At 35.0% G+C, this 24,626-nt stretch overlaps 1 protein-coding gene across 1 annotated transcript in view; it reads left to right on the forward strand.

The window, feature by feature from the left end:
- Positions 1-24,626, forward strand: part of DHX15 (DEAH-box helicase 15) — a 51,169-nt gene that overhangs the window by 18,889 nt on the left and 7,654 nt on the right. The window contains exons 4-11 of the mRNA XM_036853900.1: positions 5,140-5,299; positions 6,867-7,085; positions 11,191-11,358; positions 18,821-18,907; positions 19,911-20,060; positions 20,467-20,575; positions 21,099-21,290; positions 24,180-24,302. Of these exons, the coding sequence (XP_036709795.1) occupies positions 5,140-5,299; positions 6,867-7,085; positions 11,191-11,358; positions 18,821-18,907; positions 19,911-20,060; positions 20,467-20,575; positions 21,099-21,290; positions 24,180-24,302 (1,208 nt within the window). The remainder of the gene's footprint in view (positions 1-5,139; positions 5,300-6,866; positions 7,086-11,190; positions 11,359-18,820; positions 18,908-19,910; positions 20,061-20,466; positions 20,576-21,098; positions 21,291-24,179; positions 24,303-24,626) is intronic.

The raw sequence follows: 24,626 nt of genomic DNA on the forward strand, positions 1-24,626 counted from the left end.
TGTTATTAAAATCGGTTGCTGCCCTAGGTACTCCCTTACAATCTTGCACACACATTTTTTCACACATGTGTACAGGTGAGTATATCTGTGAAATGAGTTTCTTAAAAATGAAACTGGTTGGATCAAAGGGTGTGTTTCATTTTATTAACTGTGGCCAGATTTCCCTTCACAGAGATTTTATCTACTCAGACCAGTAAGGGATGAGCAGATGAGCGTCAGTTTCTATGCCCTTGCCAACACTTTGTTGTGGAACTTTTTGTTTTTTATCTTTGTCAGTATTGTAAGTGAAAAATAGAATCTCATTATGGTTTTAATTTGCGTTTCTTTTGTATGAAATTGAGCATCTTTACATGTATTTATGAGCCATTTGTATTTCTTTTTGGAATCTGAGATGCTTTTTTCATCTTCCCAGGAGTATTGCTACCTGGTTGACAGTCGTTTGTAAGGTGCTATTTTAAAATGTATGGTTTAAACAACAAGGTCCTACTGTATAACACAGAGAACTATATTCAGTATCCTATGATAAACCATAATGGAAAAGAATATATATTTTAAAAGTATAACTGAATCACCTTGCTGTACAGCAGAAACTAACACAACATTGTAAGTTAACTATACTTCAATTAAAAAAATCATGAGTGGAAAAAATAAAAATAAAAAAAATAAAATGCATGCCAATCACAGAGAAGGTAAATTTGAAAAATATACAGTATTATAGGATTGATGAAATTTGGTAACTTTATATTCTTTGTCCTATGGTGGTTCTGTGGTTGGTCGGCCTTTTTCTTACTGATTTGTATGAGCTTTTAGCAGTTGGCATTCTGGATATGAGTTGCAGTTTTTGCCTAGTTTGCCATTTGTTTCCTTGCCTTGTTTATGACATTTCATGCCATGCAGAAACATGAATTTTATACAAGTGTTTAACCACTTTTTAATGTTGGATTTTACATCACACCCTGGCCAAGGTTGTTTTAAATAATCCTCTGTGTATTCTGTATTCTAGTATGTTTTTGTCTTAAACATCTTTGATCAGTCTGGAATTGGGGGGGTTGGCGCTGAGGCAGGGAGTCTTTTATTACCCACCCCCCTCCCCCACCACCCCCACCAGAGAACACTGTTACCGAGGATTGCTTACCCATACAGTCAGGTTTTTTTCTTCATTCCTGCACGCGGGCTTTCTCTGGTTGTGGTGAGTTGGGGCTACTCTTTGTTGCGGTGCGCGGGCTTCTCATTGCAGTGGCTTGTTGTGGAGCACGGGCTCTAGGGCACGTGGGCTTCAGTAGTTGTGGCGCACGGGCTTAGTTGCTCCACAGCATGTGGGATCCTCCCGGACCAGGGCTCGAACCCGTGTCCCCTCATTGGCAGGCACTCTGAACCACTGCGCCACCAGGGAAGCCCTAGTCAGTTTTTCATCACTCATAACATGAGCATTACTTGTTGACATTCATTAAAGTTATGAATAATACATAGTTTATTATTAAAAACTTCTTAAGTTTCTGGTGTTCATTTTGCAAAGCATTTGCCACCTTTCTGTGGATCTTTTTTCCCCTTTATGACTTTTCTTTGAATCAGACTACTTGAGATGTTTCAAAAATTATAAATATATGAAAAGAAAACTATAAACAAATAACACGTTTGCAGTACATAATGTTTTAAAGTGCTTTTGTTTATATCAGAATTTGTGACATTGGTTGGGATCAGAGTTAGCGGTTGGCTTGTACCGTGCTGTCTGCCTGTGCCCATTGATTGCAAAAAATACTTAAGCTAAATTGATAGTCCTTAGTACACTGGGTTTTTTGGTTTGTTTTATTATATAGACAGTCCTGGTTGGAAATAGGGACTGTTTCTGACTTGCTCCAAGGATGTTTTTGCCACCTTAACCATCTACTTTGCTTAATCTGCCTCTTTTTTTTTTTTTTTTTTTTTAAGTTGTATTTTAATAGCGCCAAAGACTTTTTTTTTTTTTTGGCCATGCCACGTGGCTTGCAGTATCTTAGTTCCCAACCGGGGATTGAACCTGGGCCCCCTGCATTGGAAGCTTGGAGTCCTAACCACTGGACCACCAGGGAATACCCTGCCTCTTGTTTAACTTGATTAGTTTAGACTGGTGCTTTCCACAAGTTAGCAAGCATCAAAATCATAGGAAAGCTTGTTAGAACACAGATTGCTATGCCTCACCTTCAGAATTTTTGATTAAGTAGGTTTGGGGTGAGGCCAGTTCTGTATTTCTAACCAGTTCCCAGGTGATGCTGATGACTTTTTAAGCTAATCTTTGTCCTAAGACAGTTAAAAAAACACTGTGGAGAATAGGGTATCCAGTAAAATGTAGAGTTTGGCTGTCCTGTGCAATTTCTGTTTACTAGTCCATTACTGAAACTTCAGAATAATGTACTTACAATTTATTATTGTGACCCCCTATTTTTATGGCTCACCCCTTAGTCTGGGCTAAGTATTTTATCACTACTATGAAAGGTAGTAAAACTTGACCTAACTAAAAGAAAATGGTTAGGGTTTTAATAGGACCTACCTGATTCTCCTTTTTTTGTGCTCTGTTTCAGGTTACTTTGTTTTTTTTTAGCAAAGGGTTTCATACATCTAGCAGTACAGCAAATCACCAGGTAGCTTTTTAATTTATTTATCTGGGACTTTGAGGAGAGTGTGTTAGTGTAGGAGGGGCCTGGGATTGGGAATCAGTACACTTGATACCTAGTCTTAGTAAGCTATTTAACTGGTTTTGAGACCCTGGAAAAGTTAACTGCTAGTACTCAGTTTTCTTAACTGGGAAAGCAGCAAATTTGATTGTATCTTTTAGAGATTTTCCAACTTCAAAAACGTCTTTTTTTCTGAAGCTCTCTCTGTTGTACAAACAGCAAGCTTCCCATATTAGCTCGTGATGCAGAAGATAATTAACTAACATCTCATAGAATTGGATCACTGGGTGATGATGTAATCAATATTGAACTATTAGGAGTCGGTAGAATCTGGAAGTTAGAGGGTTCAGGTTTAGTTGACCATTAAACTTGGTAATAGGTAATACAAGTTGTCAATAAAAGAGGACAAATAATAGTTCCATTAATTTAATTTATAATATTTATAAACTGCCATTTGTAACCTTTCCCCTCTTCTCAGAAAAATATGAAAGAATGAGTATTTGGGTTAGCTCTCCTTTTGGATGCCTCCATAGTGTTTTGGTGGTCTGAAGTTTGAGGAATATGAGAAAAGATCAAAATAAAAGGGTGGTTTGTTTTTTTTTTTTAAGGAGTTTTCAAGTGAAAGTTTGATACTTTAGTGACTTTTTAATCACAATTTTAATATGTGAAATTAGAATGCATTTTACAGTCTATGAGGGTCTTATAAACAGGTGGAAGTTAGGTGGTTGTCAATGCTTGAACTTGATCTAGCTGTACAAGTTGTCACTTCAAATAAGTAATATGTATTGCTGTAACTACATATGTTGAGTTCATTTGTTAATTAAAGTATCTTCAAAATACTACACTAGGATTCCATGTTGAAATGAGTTGGCTTGCAAACTGAGCAGTAGAGTGTAAATTTGATAGTATTTAAGCAGATGTTTGCGGTTCAAAGAGTGACCAGTTCGGGTTTTTTGCCTTGCAAAGCACCAGACAAGAGCTTTGTTGAATCTAAGGAAATTATCCACAAGTAGATGAAACTGTATTAATGTTTTGCTACTGAGATAATGTGCAAAAGGACTGCCCAGCTCATGTCAGTAATAACATCTGAAGGCAGGAGAAAGCACCACATGTCCTCAAAGAGATCAAAGATATTTCAGAGCATCTAGAGGATAGTGTAGCTGATTCATGCACCGTGGTGCACTGTGGTTAAGGCATTGAGTCATAGTTTAATTGGCTCTGTTTTTGCTTCATGGTCTTAATATAAAATAATCTTGCAGGTAATGCTGTGTCGATGCCAGGAATGTGGTAGCTTCCTTTTTAAAATAGGACCAAAGAAGAAAGAAACATAACACATAAAGAGTAAAGATGGATTTCTTTGCCAAAAGTCTTAATTTACAGTTAAGTTCAGGTAAAATAAAGAGAAGGCTTCATGTGGGTTGTATACTGTCATTTTGCTGAACTTGGTGCTCCAACAGATGGCCTTAGCTAAAAATGTCAAGTTGGTCCGTGAAAGATTAGATTAGACTAATTTGTCAAAAATAGAGCCAGAATAGTGAAGTCATAAATGATGACATCAGATTTTTATACTGCTTTTAATTCTGTAAATAAAACCATGGATTTGTATTTTAACTGAATGACCTGTGACTTCAGCATTTGCAATTTGTCCAGGTGCCAAATGTAGGATAGCGTTCCGTGTTAGTGACAGTAGCAGCCAGAATGGAATGGACAGGAGATGGCTGACCCATACAGCCATTGTGCAAACCACCCTTCTTCTGAGTGCCTGTATTACACATTAGCTGTCTTCTCTTGAGCCATCCCTGAGCCTAGTTTTCCTCTCTTTGCTTCATTGCTACAGCTAATGCCATTTGCCTTTTCTCTTCCATATGTGTTTATCAGCATTTCCATAGTGCTAATGCTGCTACTCATTCCATGAATATATTCCTTTTTATGATTCTTCACCATCATTTTATTGAATTGGATGGGGCTGGGGAAAGAAAGATGGTAGACTCGTGCTCTCTTAGTCCTTTTGAACCAGGAGTCTGTTAGCTTAAGTGGGGAGTTATTAAGATTTTAAAGAAATACAACATTTTAGTGCTGTAATGTGATAAAGCAACTTAAAATGGTTTCTTAGTTTTATTTGCAGGTTGAATATTTGTTTTAAATTTTGTTTTTAAGAAATTTATTTAAGTGACTAATTTTGCTTTGGCATTTGTGTGAAACCATGTGTTTGTTATAGTCCATCATCAGATTTACCTTGTTTTCTCAATGCATTGCAGTATAACAGGCTCACTTGACAGATTTGATAATGTATAACTTTGATATATTCACTGAAAAGTTTTTCTGGAAGCTTAATTTTGCAATTGATTATGAAACAATAGCACATTTGGTTTGAACAAGGGTTTAATTTTGACTTATCTGATGTCTTTGCATTTCATATTTATGTCATGAAGTTTAGTTTTAAAATACCCTAAATGAACCTTAACTAACATGTTCTTTGTCAATATAGGTATATGACTGATGGGATGTTACTTCGTGAAGCTATGAATGATCCTCTCTTGGAGCGTTATGGTGTAATAATTCTTGATGAGGCTCATGAAAGGACATTGGCTACAGATATTCTCATGGGTGTTCTGAAGGAGGTTGTTAGACAGAGATCAGATTTAAAGGTGAATTAATTTATTTGTTTAGTTCTTAAAAAATACCTATATATGTATGTATATATAAAAAACAGGGAGCACGTGATGATCACTCTAATCGACTACAAAAAATAATCACCTGTAAAAGAAGCAACCAATGAGAGTACCTGTAGTGGTTTATCCTTTCTTTCTAATTTACCTTGCTGTGTCTTTTAGACTTTAAGTATGTATTTTTGGTAATGCATTTTTAAGCCAAATCTTTTTGGTAATGTATTTTTAGTAATGTATTTTTTAGTAATGTATTTTTAGTAATATATTTTTAAGCCAAATCTTTTCAGTTTCTAATCCACCCAGTTTTTTGTTTTGTTTTGTTTTGTTTTGTTTAAAATGATCTAATGGCGTGGTGTTTTTAAGCCTTCTGCTCACCCTGACTTTATTAAGTACAGGGAACGCCTTCATTAAGGATCAAATCTTTGTCCTTGTCCCAACACAGACACGCTCATTCTAACTCGTAATGCTGGAGAGTGGAATAACTATACCCAGAATAAACCACTCCTTAGAAATGCCTTCCCTTAACCTAGGGTCTTGTGTGTGTGTGTTTGTTTTTCTGTCCATTATACCACTTAGACCCTGGCCAGTGTTACTGTGTTGATAAGGGCTTAAAACTGACTGAATATGCTGACATTCTTGTCTCCCAAAGTTTATGAAGTTCCCCTTTTGCATTGTGTATGTGTGTACCATTCATTGGAACTTAGTATCGTGTGTTAGTGTATGTGTTACAGAGGGTTTGTATACTAGGCAGAAAGATTCTGGGTCTTAAGAAAAATTGATATTGAGTATGATTTGGCTTATAAATATTAAACTTATGCTTTTAAAGAATATATTTGACTAACTATATGAGTACTGTCATTACTGATTAAACCTTATGAGCAACTGAAATTTTTAGGTAGGAACTCAAAGTAGAAATTAAGAACTCTGTAGTGGAATGTTTAAGGGGGGAGCCTTCTATTTAAGTACGTTTTTAATGGATCATATAACGTCATAATTTAAATAAAAGGAGGGTGACTACACGATCATGCAACCCTGCACCTGAACAACCTTTCTTCACTGTGGCTTTACAGCAGTATAGAAAGCCTCTGTTTTAGAAAATTTTCTGAAGAACATATGCTTAATAAAGATGGTTTGGAAGAATGGAGAAATATTTTGTTTTGTTTTTGTGCTTTGTTCCTGTTTTCCCCTATGTGCAAGGTTGTCATGTTTTGTTTTAATAACATAGCTGCAGTCATACTACATATTTATGTTGTCTTTTACCAATCCCTTTTACATATCACGTAATTTTATAAACTTTGGTTTTTAAGGTGTTGCTTCGTGAACAAGTATTCTAGGTTATTTATTGGATGCCAGGTTTATTCCTACTTTTAAAAAATGTAAATAGCTTACTATAGCACAGCTTTTCTGTATTTGATTTTCTTAATCACAGTTTATTCAGGCATATTGACATATTTGGAGCAGTAAATATTACTCTTCTGTTTTTTACTTTAAAACCACGTAAGGATCTTTGAAGACAGCTTCACTTAATTTACTGTTTTCTTTTCAGGTTATAGTTATGAGCGCTACTCTAGATGCAGGAAAATTCCAGATTTACTTTGATAACTGTCCTCTCTTAACTATTCCTGGGCGTACACATCCTGTTGAGATCTTTTATACTCCCGAACCAGAGAGAGATTATCTTGAAGCAGCAATTCGAACCGTGATCCAGATTCATATGTGTGAAGAGGAGGAGGGAGATCTTCTACTTTTCTTAACTGGTCAAGAGGTATTGTCATTATTTGCTTCATTATTTATATTGTTTCTATTAGGCAACAACTTTAAGAACTTGGCATATATTAACCATATATTTCTTATCCCAGTATTTAAAGTTTTTCTTCAACCTGATTGTATATATATATGAAATATTTAACTCCTTTTATCTGTGTACTCTAGGAATACCCTTTTATACCATTAGTCTTTGTGTTCTAGTTAATTACCCTAAGAATATTAAATGCTTTTAGAATTTCAAGATTTAGCAATTGTAGTCTCAACTTTGGAGAGACCTGGGTGGTGAGTAGTGTTGTGTTAATTTGCAGTTTTGCTGAGGCATGAATTTGAATCACAGGTGATATGAAATCTGGTTATTATAGTCAGTAATTTAGTTTGTAAGTGAACTCAGGTAACTCAAGTGCCCATCTACTATCAAAACAAATGTGTGTGTTTTGTTTTTGTCTTCTTGCATGTGTTTACTGAGGATTGGAAGGAATCACTGAAGTTCCTTAGTTAGAATTTACGTCATTTTTTAGATAGGAATTTTAATCTCAGATGCAGCATTTTCTAAACTCATTTCCAACAGGATGTTTACAGGTGTGCTAAAAAATTCTTGATGGTTAAATAAGCTCAATGAAAGCTATCTGGATAAAATAGTTTTAGAAAGCCTTTTTCTAGAGGTTTTCTTAAAGCTTGTCATTTGCTATAGTAGGCTTTGTGAATTTTCTAGAACTTGCTTCTCAAACTAATATATGTGCTGATCACTTAGAAAACTTGTAGATTCTGATTCAGTAGGTCAGGTAGGGCCTGAGATTCTATTCCTAGCAAGGTTCTAGAGCAGTGCTATTCCATTACAACTTTCTTCATATCTGGAAATGTTCTGTGTCTGTGCTGTTCATTCACCTTCACTAGAATGAGAACTATCTTATTTGCGTTCAGTCTGCAGGGATGCTTGATATATAATATTTGATCAAATGCTGTTGCATTAAGAGCTATAAATGTTGAGTAATTTTTTTATCCTTGTATTTTTTCATTATTGTCCATATGATTTATTATTTCTGTCCCATTGGCCATAGTTTCTTTTCTGTAGAGCAGGGTTTTTCGACCATAGCACTATTTATGTTGTAGACTGATTAATTCTTTGCTGTGGGTACCCCCTGCGTTGTAGGATGTTTCTTAGTGTCTCTGGCCTTTACGCATTAGATGCAGTTACACTCCCCCAGTCTGTAGACATTGCCAAATGTCCCCTGGGGGTGCAAAATCATTCGCAGTAGAGAATCATACTTGTTCTTTTGGGAAAAAAGGTGGGTTGCAAATTCAGTTTTACAGATAGATCTCTGAACGTATTAGTCTTCCTTTGTATGCATTTTGAATGGAAGAATTTTTATATATATTTTGTAAGCAAGAGTACCAAATGCTTTTTAGATAGCATGTAAACAGTGTTTATCCTATAATGCAATGTTGAGGCTGTTGTATTCATTTTGTTCTTTTGTGTATGGTCTCTATAGTTTCTCACTTCTTCCCAAGTGCATAGCATGTTTTTTTAACGGCTATTCAAAATAGTCATTATGTTCAGTTAGACAAGCATATTAGAATTCTGTCAGAAATATCCGATGGCCTTATGGCGATGACCTGAGATGCTTTTCTATGAGTTACATTTCTGTGGTTGATATTTTGGCAGCTACCCCACAGCTGGGGAAAGGAAGGGAATAAGCCCCAAGGTTTTCAAATGTGTGTATCTATCTTTCAATAAAGTATTACTGTAATTGAACTAGGTTTACATGTGTCCTGTTGGATTTTTAAGTTTCCTTTAGACTAATGAAGTCTTGAAGAATGTAAAGACCTTTAAGGAGAAGGTAGCAAAACTACTATTCCTCATGTCTGTGAACCTGTTATTTTTACTTGGTCAGTTAAATGGTAGATTCTGGGAATTCAGTACTCCTGTCTCCATAAATTTGAATAGCATCCATAAAATTTAGCTATCTTGACATCTAAAAATGACCATGTTAACCATTTTGACCACGTAAACAGTTGTGTTTCTATAGTCCCTTGAGTTAATTTGGGAGGGGAGAGACCAGTTTTAATTGGTGAAAGGTTGGAAAACATGTGAATTCTTTAATAATGTGTATTATTTTTTTGTTAATCCATTAAATCAAGTGTTCCTAGAAGAAATCCTTAGAGGAGCTGTGCTACTGAATTAGATAAGAATGATTATAATTGAAATATCAATTGTTTATAAGTAGATACTTAAAGATGTTGAAACCTTCATTCTTTAAGCAGTACATTCTTTTTAATTTCACTGAGTCTTTTCCACATGCAGGAGTTGAGATTCTTTAATTTAGGAGGGTCTAAATTAATTTACTAACATACACATTGATGCTTTTGGAGCTGAAAGTCTTTCCTGAATTCAGAAACTCTTAAACTTTTGTCTCAGTTCTCAATTCGTGACTAAGCAGAAGGTTGCATTGTGCTGATGAATGTTAATAAGCTTTGTGGTCTTCAGAACTGACAGTGTTGACTCTGGAAGTTTGGTTAAATTTAGGGAAAATTTTGTTGCCGAGTTTAAAAGCATAGTGTTTAGAACTTTGTATAAAAACATAAATGGTGTGACATTTTTTTTCCCCTCTGCTCTTTAGAGTAGTCTTTATATCCCATGCAATAGTGATTTTGTTTTAGCTCCATACATGCTTAGCAAATACTTCCAGTACTTCCAAGTAAAATAATCCGTTAAAATTTCTGGAGTCTGCAAATGCATGATTTGGGGCACTTTTAATTTTCTATATAAAATCTGGGATTTGGTGGCTTCTGACCATTTATTTTCCAGTCGAATATATTATAGAATTAACAAAATTGAAAATACTGGTGTCAATTTTCCTATAGGATATGCAATATATAAAATCTAGTTTTGGATTTATATTCCCTTTTTTTTGCGGGGGTGGGGGAAGAGGTCTAATTTTGTATTTGTATACCAGCAGGGGGCATTCTAATCTAGGTACAGCATTTGAAAGCAGTTTTTTTGGTAAAAATATTTGTTTCATTTGTTATATTTTTTTCAGTGAATAGCAAACTTTCATTTTCGTTTGGAAACTTTAGATCTCAAAGGAAACTATTACATCAAATACTTAGTAGTAATTTTCTGTGTCACAATTTTCAAGACCTTATCTGTTATTCAAGAAAACTGGTATGTTTGAAATTGAGAAAAAAAACCTTTTTTTTGTTGTTCTTAAGTATCCAAAATCTTTGTATTCTTTAACATGGAAACAGAGTTGCACTTTGATTTACAATCATTTCAAGGAAAATTATTCTAGCTTGACTATAATATACAATAAATTAATCTGATAAATTTTAAAAATCATTCTGTCTTTTGAATAAAAGATAATTTGTCAATAAGGGTAACTTCTGGTTGAGATTATTGGACAAACTGCCAAATCATTTAGCATACTTCTGAGTTTAACTAAATTAAAGCTTCTGTAAAATTTAAAATTGGCTCCCTTCCCATTTTCAAGTCCCTTTGTCATCCCCTAGAGCCTCCCATCTACCTGTCGCTCACACACTCTCAGTATTCATTGTGTGTCCTCTCTTTAAAACTGGGTTTGAATGCAAATGTATTGGAATCGTTTTCTGTAGTAGGGAAATTTTTGAAGAGGCTCTAAGATATTTGGGTTAACCTAGTTCTTAAATATCTATGTTGATACTGTAGAGGTGTGTGTTCTCATTAAGCACAATGAAGCAAATCTTCCATATAATTGCATTAGTGATACGTGACATTAAAGCCTAATTGGCTTGTTTAAAATATCTAGCACATCAATTTCTTTTAGATTGTGAAAATTGAAAAGGTTATGAGTGCAGTTAAATATTCCTGGGTGAGAAATTTCAATCTTAGTACAGTTTGTTGAGAATTAATTAGGATATTGAGTCTAAGAAAAAAGGGTGTGGAATGCCAATAAGGCAATTTTGTGTTTAAATCCATTTCTTGGATTATTTCTGGAAATCCCAGTGAAATTTTCTGTATTAATTTTGATTACTAAAATGAAAATAAGCTGCATAGAACTAGGATTATGATAAATACTTAAAATGTTTCAGTGTGTATTCATTTTATTTTCAAATTCAAACTTTTGTAGGAAATTGATGAAGCCTGTAAGAGAATAAAGCGTGAGGTTGATGATTTGGGCCCTGAAGTTGGTGACATTAAAATCATTCCACTGTACTCTACACTCCCACCTCAGCAGCAGCAACGCATTTTTGAGCCTCCGCCTCCAAAAAAGCAGAACGGAGCAATTGGAAGAAAGGTAGCATTGAAATGTTTTCTATAAACATTGCATTAATGCCGAAAGATTTGTCTGTGAGATATCAAACTATATTGAATTATAAAGGAGTAAGTTATGGGTGATTGTGATCTGAATTGTATGCTACAAAGTTACCTGTATTTCCAAAGTAAATAGAAAGAAATGTATTTGAGTAGAGTTTTGCATATCTTTTGACCTTAGAGTAAGAGCAGATACTGCTTCCCTCTCTCCCCAGAAGTTCCTCCTTAGCAAATGGAAGGTTGATTGGGGTGAGGAAGACAGCCAAATGTCTTCCTCCCCATTAAATCACTTGGCAAAAACTAAGTACTTTTTTCTTCGGTGCCCTGGCTTCTGCCTAGAATTTTTGTCAAATGTCATGTCTAACCAAATGTCATGTCTGTAGGTATGAAATGTTGACTGCACAGATCTCTAATAACAGCAACACTAATCACACTGCGTAAATATTTGGATTTCTTGAGGGCAGGAACAGTGGATCCTTTTGGTGTGGATATCTGCTTGGCACAGGAAGGGAGCCAGGGGTATTCCAGCCTTGTTCCTGGGTGCTTTGTGTGTGGGGGGCATGTATAGGAAGGAGATCTGAGTTTGATACAGGCAGCTATGCTTTTATTTTTTAAGATATGGAGATTCTGGTAGATCCTTTGAAAATAAGATTGCATTGTTTGAAAAGGTTGGAAAACCACTAGAGTCAACTTGTCTTCTAAAAAGCCCAGCCATTTATTAGGCTATATAATAAGCTGCATGTGAATTTTGGTACAATTCTTAATCTGGTTTTAAAGTTTGCATATTCTAAAGTGGGTATAGTTGATTACCATCATCACCTTGGGGAGATGATTGTCAGGGATTAAGCTTATTGTATACAGGGTACTAACATATCTAGAACAGTCTAGGCCCTCGTGGCAACTGTTATACATTTCTTGAGTTTATTCATGTAGAAAAGTCTTGGAAATATTACTCACTTATGACTTGCTTATCAGTCAGATTTGGAATTTATTGCTTCTTATGTCTGTATTCTAGCCTAACAGATCCACAGTTTTTTTTGCTGTATTTTTTCGATCTTTTTTCCCAACATTTTTGATGATTGTTGGAAAATTACAAATTATAAAGATACTTAAATGTATCATGGTTAATTATCTCTTTACATGGCTGTGTAAAAGTTAAATGAACCAGATACATTTTTCAAATGGAAAGAACTTACTGAAAAGATAGGCAACACCAGCGTAGTGGTATATAAATTAACAGGAGATTGATAGGGAAAAAAATTAGGTTTTGAGTTTTTCATAGATCAACAAGAGTAATGAATATGACTTTTAAAAAAATAGTCTGATCATAGCTTCATTATGTTCAACATTGCAATTATTTTTGTCGTAGTGCTGTCTCTAGAATATGTTTTAAAATATTTTCTGTTTATGTGCATTCAGAACTTTGGGGGACAGTTTTAAGTGATAACTTTAGTATATAATTTTGAAGTTGATTTGTTGACTGAAAAGTACTCATTCTCTGTGGAGTTTTTAACTTCACTCTTTGTCAATGGATGTATATAAAAGTAGCTGTTTCGTAAACATTTTCTATAGTAAAGAGGAGTTAGTACATTCTCCAGGCAGGTGATTTAATTTTTTCTTGAAATCATGTACACTTTGTGTATCTGCATTTGTTTTAATTTTAAAATGGTGTTTTTATTTATCTTTGAGTAAAATTGGCTTACAGCAAGATTTGCCATGTTTGTCTTTTCATGTAGTTCTCTTCATTCCATTTTGAGTTACTTTGAGAACTGTCTGGCCCGCACTTATTAAAACTTACTTCATATCTGAGCTCTTCTTTGCTCTGTTAATGCTAGTATATTGGAAATTTAGGTTCAGTCTGGTGTCAGTCCAGTACATGGTACATTTTGTAGACTCTACAACCTAAGCCCATGGAATAGAATTAGTTGTTTGGTTTTTTAAAACTATTGCTTTTCATGTTCTTGTAAATCCTAGGATATTTAGGAGAATTTTGTCTTTCTGAAAAGAGTGATTCAGCAGCAGTTGGATATATGTGTGATGGCCACAGATGTTGAGGGGAGGCCGTTGGAGTTCCCAGGGCTTGGGCTCACCATGGGATCCCATCTCAGGCTTTTAATTCAGAATCAAAATTAAGGGCCACAGTGCTATTTCATCATCTACTAATGATGTTTCATTCAGCTAAAGCTATAGGATCTCTTGTTGGGAAATCATGTTGTCTCCTGGCGTGAGTCAGCTTCATCTTAAGAGGTTGAGAAGAGCGCTGTCATGGCCTCCCTGGATGATCCCAGGGGAGGGAGGACTTCCCTTGGCAATTGGTGCATTATTCTTTATGAGGAAAGACACATTGAAGCCCAGCATGTTTAAGGGAAAGTGAACAATTTTTATAGAAGTTTATAGAGGAGGATTCACTCAACAAATCATGTATTTTGAAGCTGGCCAGGGAAGGTGGGAGTGCCAGCTGAAAACCTGAGACTGTTGAAATGCACTAAGGCCAAGCAGTGACTGGCAGGTGAGATGAGCAAGTGACCATCAGACCCAGGGCTTGGCAGGTTCAGTTAGAATAGAAGAAAGGATTGGTGGGATTGAAAAGAAGAAGGGTAAGAATTAAGATGCACACAGGTTACATGAGGGAATGTGGGTGGATACCAGAACAGTAAGAACTGGTATTCAGTTACTATTTTCCTGTTCTCTTTTTTAAATGCTACAACTTTGGTAATATCCTATTTATATTATAAAATAAAGAACTAGAGGCCAAGGCTTGATTCTTTTGTCATGAATTCATTAATTAAACGTAACTGTGCCAGTTACTAGAATGGGACTTTCATTCAAGAGTGCTGTCACTGACTGATACTCACAATTCATTTAAAGTTACAGGGAGGGATAAATTGGGCATTGGGATTGACATATACACACTATTATATATAAAATAGGTAACTAATAAGGACCTACTGTATAGCACAGGGAACTCAATACTCTGTAATGACCTATATGGGAAAAGAATCTTAAAAAGAGTGGATATATGTATATGTAAACTGTACAGCAGAAAGTAACACAATGTTGTAAATTAACCATACTTCAATTTAAGAAAAAAAAGTAACTGTGACAAAGCACAAAAATAAGTAAGTAAATAAATAAATAAAATTACATAGGAACATTTAGGGGTTTACAGTCTGCTTCCAGTGTGAAACAAAATACTATTTGATTCATGTTTTTGTTAAATTACTTTATATTCGAGCACATTTTGTAAGGTAGTACCTTATTTGTTATCTTACTCATTGTATTAATTTATGCAAAATAGGGTTCCTAATAGGATTGTGGTAAAACTAACAAAACAGCTTTTTAGTACTAAAGTTTTAAAATGTAGGCTATATTAAACGTAATCTTTTATGGGCACTGGGTACTTAACTAGTATTCCTTTTACAAATAGTTACTGAGTTCTTTTTATGTGGACTTTTAACATAGCTCCAATGGTAAACTTTCAAGTTTTTAATCAGGAAAGGTTGACGGCTTCCCTGGTGGCACAGTGGTTAAGAATCCTCCTGCCAATGCAGGGGACACAGGTTCGAGCCCTGTTCCGGGAAGATCCCACATGCCGCGGAGCAACTAAGCCCGTGCGCCACAACTACTGAGCCTGCGCTCTAGAGCCCGAGAGCCACAACTACTGAAGCCCGCGTGCCTAGAGCCCATGCTCCGCAACAAGAGAAGCCACCACAATGAGAAGCCTGCGCACCGCAACGAGAGTAGCCCCCACTTGCCGCAACTAGAGAAAGCCCGTGCGTGGCAACGAAGACCCAACACAGCCAAAAATAAATATATTTTTTTTAAAGAAAGGTTGAGACCGCAATTCATAAATTTATGTGAGGGTGGAGGCTTTTACCTGTTTTGATCATGCTTGACATTTGTTCAAATATTTGACTTTAAGTTAAAGCTACAGTAGTTTTGTACATGCATGAAAGTTTACTCATCCGTAAGTCACTTGTATGCATTTTTTGACTAAGACTTATAGCTGCTGTTTTATATAGATTTGGTGTTATTAAAATCCAGCAACTATTTTTGTTTTTATTTAGTTTTCATTAATTTTGTCCATACAAATAGCTGATTTTTCTGTAGCTTATCTTAGAGTTTACTAATTAACATGGCTCAGAGCATACATTGCTCAATAAAAAAGAGAAATGGCCCTTGTGGAGATGGCTCTATAGTTTTAAAGAGAGGCTTAATAATCCACTATCTGAAGATAACTTAGTGTGGTGCTGCTGGGACATTTACAAACCAGCTAATGTCCTCACTGAATTGGAGACCCCACCGAGTTCCCTAGGGACTAAAAATCCAAATTTGTTTAACCTAAATGCATTACTGTGTCCAAATAGAATTCAAGTAGAGCAACTCAAGTACTTTGAAATGGAAATATTGAAATAAAACAATGTGGATTCCATTAGAAGGCAGATTATTGAGGAGGAAAGGGATAAATCTAGCTGAGAGTTTATTCTTAACACATATAATATAAAAAGATTAGAATTGGCATCACCGGACTTTTTATCATAGTGTTTATTCTATATATGGGGTTATTTACCTGAAATAATTCCTTTGCAAGTGAGGTTTGAACACTCTTTAAGACTCTTTGAACACTTATTGCCAAGCTACAGTCTAGAAAGCTTATAACATATATATTCCTGTCGGTAATATGTAAGTCCCTTGACAAATTCAGTATCACTGTGTTATGACCACTTCCTAATTAGATCATGTGCCACTTAACACATCTAGAACATACTTAGGGCTTGCCTCACTCACCCCACTGCTAAGGTTCCAAGACAGCTAGATAACTTTTATCATCTCATTTATTTCTCTGTTCTTTTGTGATCTGTGGGTGTGTATGTTTTATTTAGCCTTAGTTAGTATTGTTTATCCAGCTCTAGTGGTAGAGTCAGTAGAAATACCTCCCTCAGAGTTGTACAATTTGTTATGAGTGTTCCCCTTTTTTGTCCCAAAACCCACCTCTCATAGGGTAGGTAGGTCCTACTCAAAAAAAGTTTTTTATCACCTTAAAGCTTTTTAACCAATTTACTTTTTTAATCTTTGGAAAAAGTCTAAAGACCATGCTTCTCTGGGTCTTTTTATGCCTGTATTTCAGAGTGTGACTTTTGGATGGCAGTTGACTTTATCATCAGTAATGACATGGAGCTTGCCAAAGTTGGTGTAATCACCTGATTCTTAAACACTTGTGAAATCACACATCCACACCATCTTATAAGGCGTTGTATGATTTGTCACACACACACCCAGAGAAAACACATGAACACCAAGTGAAATTATTTGGTGGACAAAACTTGTTTTTAAATAACTCAAAGGGTTGATCACATCAATACATTTTTATTACATTGAGTATATTTTGTTCTATTAGAAATATGTGAAATGTATTTTTTTCCCCAAAATATGTTTTAAACATCTATCTAGAAGTACAGCATCTATCCATAATGGCAACCATTCTCACCCTAGAATAACAGAAAACCACAAGACCTCTTATGTAATCACAGGCATGTAGTTTGTGATTCTGTATAGTTTATAAGGGCTTTCCACATTCATTATCTAAGTTTATATCTTAAAACTCTGTCTCAGCTAGACTAGTATACAAGAGTTATAAAGGGAAATTAAAGCTTGGGGGTGTTAAAACCTCTCCACTCTTACTTAACTATTTAGGTTTGATTCCTGGCTTTGCCACCTACCCCTGCTCCTTCCACTACAACACACTGACTTTGTAGAAGAATATTAAACTCTGGTTATATTTATTCAAGTTCACCTGTTAACCTTGTTTATGCTTGCTTCAGCTCTAATTATTGAGTGTGCGTGTCTTCGAAATGTTCTGGAAAATATATTTCATTAGCATCAAACCACTTATGGTTTATTGTCCATTTGCTAGTTAGCAGTCTTTTCAACTGACCAATGCACAAAGGGAGCGTTTTGGTCTTAGACATGCAAATGATTCTAAAATATTGTCCTGTTAATGATGCTCTAGCAATCTTTTTTTAGTATGTATAAATTTATTTATTTTATTTATTTATTTTTGGCTGTGTTGGGTCTTCGTTGCTGTGTGCGGGCTTTTCTCTGGTTGCGGTGAGCGGGGGCTACTCTTCGTTATGGTGCTCGGACTTCTCATTGCGGTGGCTTCTCTTGTTGAAGAGCACGGGCTCTAGGCGCATGGGCTTCAGTAGTTTTGGCTCGCAGGCTCTAGAGCACAGGCTCAGTAGCTGTGGCACACAGGCTTAGTTGCTCCGCAGCATTCTAGTAATCTTTTAAACCTCCAAGATTTCCTGGCAGTGTGAGTCCTTTCTTACATGTGCCTATGGGCATTCTTGTCCATATGCTCTCTCGTTTAAGCCAAACCTTCTATTTCTAGTGCTCTTCCCTTCCCTCTTGTGGGTAGATCCCACCTTACCTTCAACAACTCTCCTAAATGCCATTTTCTCAGTAAGTTTTCCTTGTCTTCACTTTGGAAATAAACACTTTAAAAATCTTACAGCGCATTTTTGATGTCATTACACTTCCTCTCCACCTCTGTTTCATTACAAACTAAAAGCTTTAAGAACAGACTCTGATTTATCTTCTGTGTCAACTGCTTGCATATACAAGTATCTCCTATTTAATGGCAGCAATCTGTTCCCAAAATCAGATGTTTTGGGGAAAATAATAATGAGGATCCCATTTTCCCATTGTTTAAAAAGAAAAATTATGTAACATGTCATTCTCAAGCCCCTAATCTTCTAAAACCTGTTTAAAATACAGTAAAACACCCACATGAAAAAACAAGCTATCATGTTAGTATGTAAGTGCTTTAAACATTCCCTGTCAATAAAAAGTTCAAATGATTAACAGTTTCCTTATATGCAGTGACACCCCCTTTGAGACTATACACTTTCCAAAACATCTACATTCTGTTCTGATGATCTGCAAATTCTTGGATTCTAACTTGAGATTTTCAGCCCTATGTGCCATTTTGTTTAAAATACTGAGTTGAGTTTTGGTGATATAAAGTTTTCCTTTGTTAATGTTGCCTGAAAATACTGAAAGATGTTACATGTTGTGTGGAGTTTGGATATTAACCAAGGAGTGTTCTCTCAGGGAGACATTCTGTGAGGTAAGCTTATATTGCTTTATCGATAATTTTCTTTTGATGCTCTTCTGCTATTTGAATAATCAAAACATGATGTGATTGAGTAATAAACCTGAAGATTTTTTGTTGAAAAAGGAAGGTACTATGATGAGCTAAATGAAACTTTGAATTCTTAAATATTAATTCGTCTTTATATAGCATTGGTCATTAAAGATCAAACCTTATTTCTGGTTTATTTAGTGGGTTGTAACTGATTGTTTAGTGAAAGTTAATGCTAATCTTACTATTTGAGTTGTACTTGGCTGGTAGTATAAGTTAAATACTGTTTATTTCTTAACAGGTAGTTGTGTCAACTAACATTGCAGAGACATCTTTGACAATAGATGGTGTGGTATTTGTGATTGATCCTGGGTTTGCGAAACAAAAGGTATGTATTTTGTACTACTTTAGTACTTTATAAATTAGTATTAGTTTAACAGTACTTATTGCTTACTCATTTAATGGCTGAAATTTACTTTTTAGAATTATTTTCCAGTTTGTGTTTCATTTTCAGACTTCTGAGATATGAACCCTTTGTGTTCTAGCTGGCTTTCACATACTAAGCCCATGTTTAATGTTTAACCCTAGGCGGCTTTTCGGTTGCATTGGTTTCTTTGTTTCTTTGTAGTGATGGTGAGTGTTTTGTATGTGAGTGTATGTTCATGTAAGGAGTATGGTGATAGTAATAAATACAGGATTGATTATCATAACCTGCATATCAGTCACTCCCCAACTAAATTAGAGTTTCTATGTGCCAGGCACAGTACTTGAAAAAAAAGTACTATGTTAACCTCTAGTTTAACAGTACTGAATACCAAGCACTTTTACCAAATGAAGTGACTACTCAATAAATAAATAAAACTATGTTTTATAATTTAAAGATCTTTGATTGCATTTGATTACATTTTATAAATATAATTGGGAGAATTCATTGTACATAGTATTCATGTTTTTGATGGAAAACTGTCCTTTAAACTGGCAGCATATAACTGACTTCTTCTGGACTAAGTTCAAAATAGTTTTCTTAATGTCCAATTGACAGGTTATTTTCAGGCAAAAACCTTCAGCACAATCCACTATATAAGAGTAAGGTAAGGCTGAAATTATTTTAAATTAGGAAGAGTAAAGATGATATAAGCTATCTGTGTGTTAGATAAGAGACTTTTCACGTTAGCTTGGGTCTCTCAGAATGCTGGAGTCAGAATACCTGAAAGAAAGTTAAGGAGTAAAGACGATGAATTTTGTTTCTGTCCCAGCATGGTATATAGTGGCCATCAGTACTACTTTGTTTATTTTGGGGTTAGCTGTGGGCTTTGGATACTTCTGTTAGATCACAGTTTTGTGTTTAACTGAAGGAAGAATCATTCTTAATGTTATTTCCATTCCAATAGGTATATAATCCTCGAATCAGAGTCGAGTCCCTTTTAGTGACAGCCATTAGTAAAGCTTCAGCTCAGCAAAGGGCTGGTCGAGCTGGACGAACCAGACCTGGGAAGTGCTTCAGACTTTATACAGAGAAAGCCTACAAAACAGAAATGCAGGTAAGGGTTTTACTGTGTCCTTCCTAGTGTGTTTGGAAGGTTAAGTTGAATTTGTTACCAGGAGAAAATTACTTCATTTACTTTATCTTGCCTTTTGGCACTATAATCTCTTTAGTTTTTCTGAGATTTATGGTGTAGTCTACCAATACAAATCTTTGTTACAGTTCTCAGTCGAGGTGGGCAGCAGCAGTAACACTTCGAACCCTATAAAGATAGTTCACAGAAAGTGTCTGATTCCCTTTTAGTCTTTTTAGTCCACAAGTATTTTTCTCCTCTCTTTAGTCAGTGGTTTAGAAGAAATGCCAAAAGTTAATAGCTAAGGGGGCAGAGAACAGATATGTTTTGCTTTTTGGAGCAAGAGGATTAAGGAATATTTAACAGAACAAATGTTCTTGTATTTTTCTAGGATAACACCTATCCTGAGATTTTGCGTTCTAATTTAGGATCAGTTGTGTTACAATTGAAGAAACTTGGTATTGATGATTTGGTGCATTTTGATTTTATGGATCCACCAGGTATGAATTCTCAAAGCATATTTTATCAAACCTTTTAACCAAAATTGACTCTTTCTCTTCATCCTATTCAATATATATATTAAATACATTTTACCTGTTTCTTACAATGCATCAAGATAAATTTTGTGTGTTAGCATTAAAACTAAAAGAGTGACAAAAGAGCAAATTCTTTTTTTTTCCCTTCAGAATAACGAAATTATTCTGGGAGTTATTGACAGGGCATGAAAATGTGAAAAATTCCCCAATTTTTTTTTTGGAAGAAAAATAGTTTGATAAACACATTGTTGAGTTAACAGTTATTTAACGTACTTAGGAAGATGACAGTTTTACTACTATACAGGGAAGTTTTGCAATTTTATATGATTCATAGTTTGCTAGATCTCTGTAATTGAATTTGATACAGTTTGAGTTTCGAGTTTGGTCCACTGTAGAATGAAAAATGAGAATGCTTATAATATTTTGTACTTTGTCATGTTTTTGCTTATTAAGGCAGCTTGTCTGTTATATTGCCTTTTCCCCCTAGCTCCTGAAACTCTGATGAGAGCCCTAGAACTTTTGAATTATCTGGCTGCTTTAAACGATGATGGAGATCTGACTGAATTGGGATCCATGATGGCCGAGTTTCCTCTAGATCCACAGCTCGCTAAAATGGTTATTGCAAGTTGTGACTACAACTGTTCTAATGAGGTCCTATCTATTACTGCTATGTTGTCAGGTAATAGAGGGAAAGGAACTAAAAAAAACCCAGCTCTTCAAAGTTTGGGTGGACTTCACTTTTGGTTTTGTTTTTTAATATTTAGTATGATAGTAGATTTTATAGGTGGTTTTAAGGGACTCATTTTGTTTCCTAAATATCTTGTAAAGTAGCTTCATAATGACATAGTATTTACAAAAGTAAATTAAGTCATTGTGCACACAGTATAGTAAAAACATGGGCTCTCTTGAGTACAAATAAAAATCTCAATAAGAGAAGAGTAAGTCTGAAGACATTATAACTGAGTTCTTTGGTAGGTCCATCAGTTTTGCAGTTTATTGCTGAAAGTACCAGAAGAACTTTATTCTAGTAGCTGGCACTATTAAGTGAGCCTGAGACAAAGCAAACTGTCATTTAAAGAGTGAGCTTTTTCTACATGTATAAATCGTACTGCAGTGGCAATCAAACATTTACTTCAAACTTAGCATCAAATAAATAGAAGTACTAATATATAATTCTAGGTTTAAAATCTAACCTGATGGTAATTCTTTTACAATGGCAGGAAAACACTTGATAAAATAAATATGTCTAATAGATAAAATTGCTTATTTTAAAAATTGGAACAGTTAAGCTGAACAAATACTATTTTTTTTAATAGCAGTAACACTTAATTCACAAATAAATAGTAACTTGGAAATTAGATTTTCCAAAAAAGAGAAATATTGTTAACATACAAATATACACTGGTTCTTGCAGCGACAAATAGAAAACGTATTAAGTTTTTACTATCAAAGTACTCTATAATACTAGTTTCAGTACTGGGGAAAGTTGACTTCCAGTCATAGAGTGGTTTATTGGTATTATTTATCATTAAATGCCTCAAATAATTCAAAATCTTACATGTAGTTAAAGGAGGAAATTTTTTAAATTTCTAAATATAAAAATTTTGGCTTAGTTTAGATGTATATTTTAATGGTGTGAATTTTTAATTTAAGAACTAGCTAAAATGTTTTTTTTGCAGAGTTATGATTGATCAGACTCAGAGCAGATGGGCAGGGCAGTATCGAATCATTTTAATGAAATTGTAGTCTCTTGCGGAGGTGGTGGTAGGTTGTTGTCTGCCTTTTCTTATATGTTGTTTTTGCTAGATTCTCCCAGTTGTAGTTAACCCAACATTTTAGTTTTTAGAGAAAGTGTGGGGCAAGAGTTTAACAGACTGTGTATTTGTTATCTGCCCAGTTTTTATTTTTCTAGGTTCTCTCATCAGGCATACTATACAATTACCATTGTTTGAGTTTAGAAAATTAGCCCTTTAAAAAAATTGGTCATCATGATGCAGTTGAGATCTTCCAACTACATCTCTTATTTGTAATAGTTCTACAAAACGTAGGGTTTACTGGTCATCTTTAGCACATCAAGAGAGTGAACATTTATGTGCAGCGATTATTAAGCATGGCATTTGTGGGGGAAAATGTTAAAGCATGAGGAAGAAGTCATGGAACTGAAACAGTTTGCTGAGCTTGTAATGCTTTGTTTTCCATTTAAAGAGTTTCTGAAGTTTTCGGGTCCTGATATAAATAGTACAAATCAGGGGCCTTATGGAGTGCTTCTTATACCCAATATTTAACTCTGGTAGCTAGTTCACATTAACTTTCAGAGCTATGAGAGGTTTCTGTACTTTTATTTATTACCTTGCTTCAGTTACATTAAGCAAGACTTAGTATTTACTGTGATCATGTGTCATTGTCTCTATTTGGCTTCTTTGGAATCATTTTAAAGGGGAAACTGTATGGCAAAGAGTAATTGATACTGTGTTTGATCTCACTGTCGATTATTCCCATTATCTTCTATCTGAACTGATAATTTATAATTTTTTTTATTGACAAAGTTTTAAGAGCTTTAAAAATGTGTTCACAAAGTCCCAAGTTGTTAAGTCTTTTTATTTTCATAATGCTTTTATGACTATGGAATTGCTAAAGTGAATTAAGGAAAGTTGTATTTCAAAAAATATAGTGCACGCTTTGTATGTAACAACTTAAAGTTTTATGTGAATTAATATTGAGGCTCTAAACAAATACTGTAGTTATATATTTTGATGACCCTTGAAATAATGACCGTTTCAGACTAATTGTCAACTTTTAAAATATTGGATTCTGCTTTTATATTGAAGTCTTCAAATACAGTTTAAAAAAAACTTGGGACTTTATTTTCTAATCTTTTTCTTAAAATACTGGAAAACTAGGCCGCATATTCCCAGCCTTTTTGAATTTTCTTAATTCAGAGGCGGTTTAACCTTCCACCACTACTGCTATCATCAAAACCCAAGATTTCATGATATTTTTTATGTTTACATATGCTTCTGCTCACCAGTGCTAATAGTGATACCCACCAGTTGGTAATAGCCACAGCACTAGGGAAGAATTACAATAGAAATGTGGCAGTACACTGGTTGGAAAGTTGTTTTTAGCCCTGCAGTGGGCAAGTATAGCTTTATCACTTTCATAACCATTCAGCAGATTCAATGGATGGCCTTTTAAAAAATTATATTTAGCTAAAAGGCTATTAACACCATAATTCTGGCTATTGGTAGAGCTATCGGCACTGGTTTTTGAAATAAGTTGAGCTTTCTAGTATCTTGATGGCCTTCAGAATAGCTGTTTTGATGCCTACTTTTAGATCTAGTTAAAAATAATCAGGTACTCTGTAGCTTTGAAACCCTCTTGTCTTACAGATGTGGTTAGGTGTTGATGTACCAAATCAAGGTAGTAAACAGTCCAAGATGCAGTTGGAGGCCATCCTGCCCTGCCCTATGCTCTGTGAACTGACCTAGCTAGGCCTTGTTCCTCTATCTGTGAATGCGTGACTCATCGATATGGGCGTTTGTGTTGGGCCCATACCAACCTTGTTTAGTCCCACAGTGTTTTGTTCGCCCCACGGAGGCCAAGAAAGCCGCAGATGAGGCCAAGATGAGATTTGCCCACATAGATGGAGATCATCTGACACTGCTGAATGTCTACCACGCTTTTAAACAAAGTAAGTATAAATTAGATTGAAGGCATTCTTTTGTCTAAATGTCACTTGCAGCATATAAGATGTTTCTTCATCTCACTTTCATTTATTATCTGTGACAACTTTACATTAGAAACCCAGAGATCCTTTAGAAAAAAACTCATGACTAGCATTTAAAATAGAAATTGCCCATCTTTTCCAGAGTTGTTTACTTTTATAATCAGGGAAAAAGCACTGGAAAGCTGGAAAATACAGAGAAATAAAGATAAAATACTTGTATAAAATTTACCATGAACGTACAGATTTTGATATACTTTTGTTTTAATTTTGCATTTTTTGTGAATGGTT

This window comes from Balaenoptera musculus, chromosome 5, assembly GCF_009873245.2.
Source record: "Balaenoptera musculus isolate JJ_BM4_2016_0621 chromosome 5, mBalMus1.pri.v3, whole genome shotgun sequence".
NCBI classification, from domain to species: domain Eukaryota; kingdom Metazoa; phylum Chordata; class Mammalia; order Artiodactyla; family Balaenopteridae; genus Balaenoptera; species Balaenoptera musculus.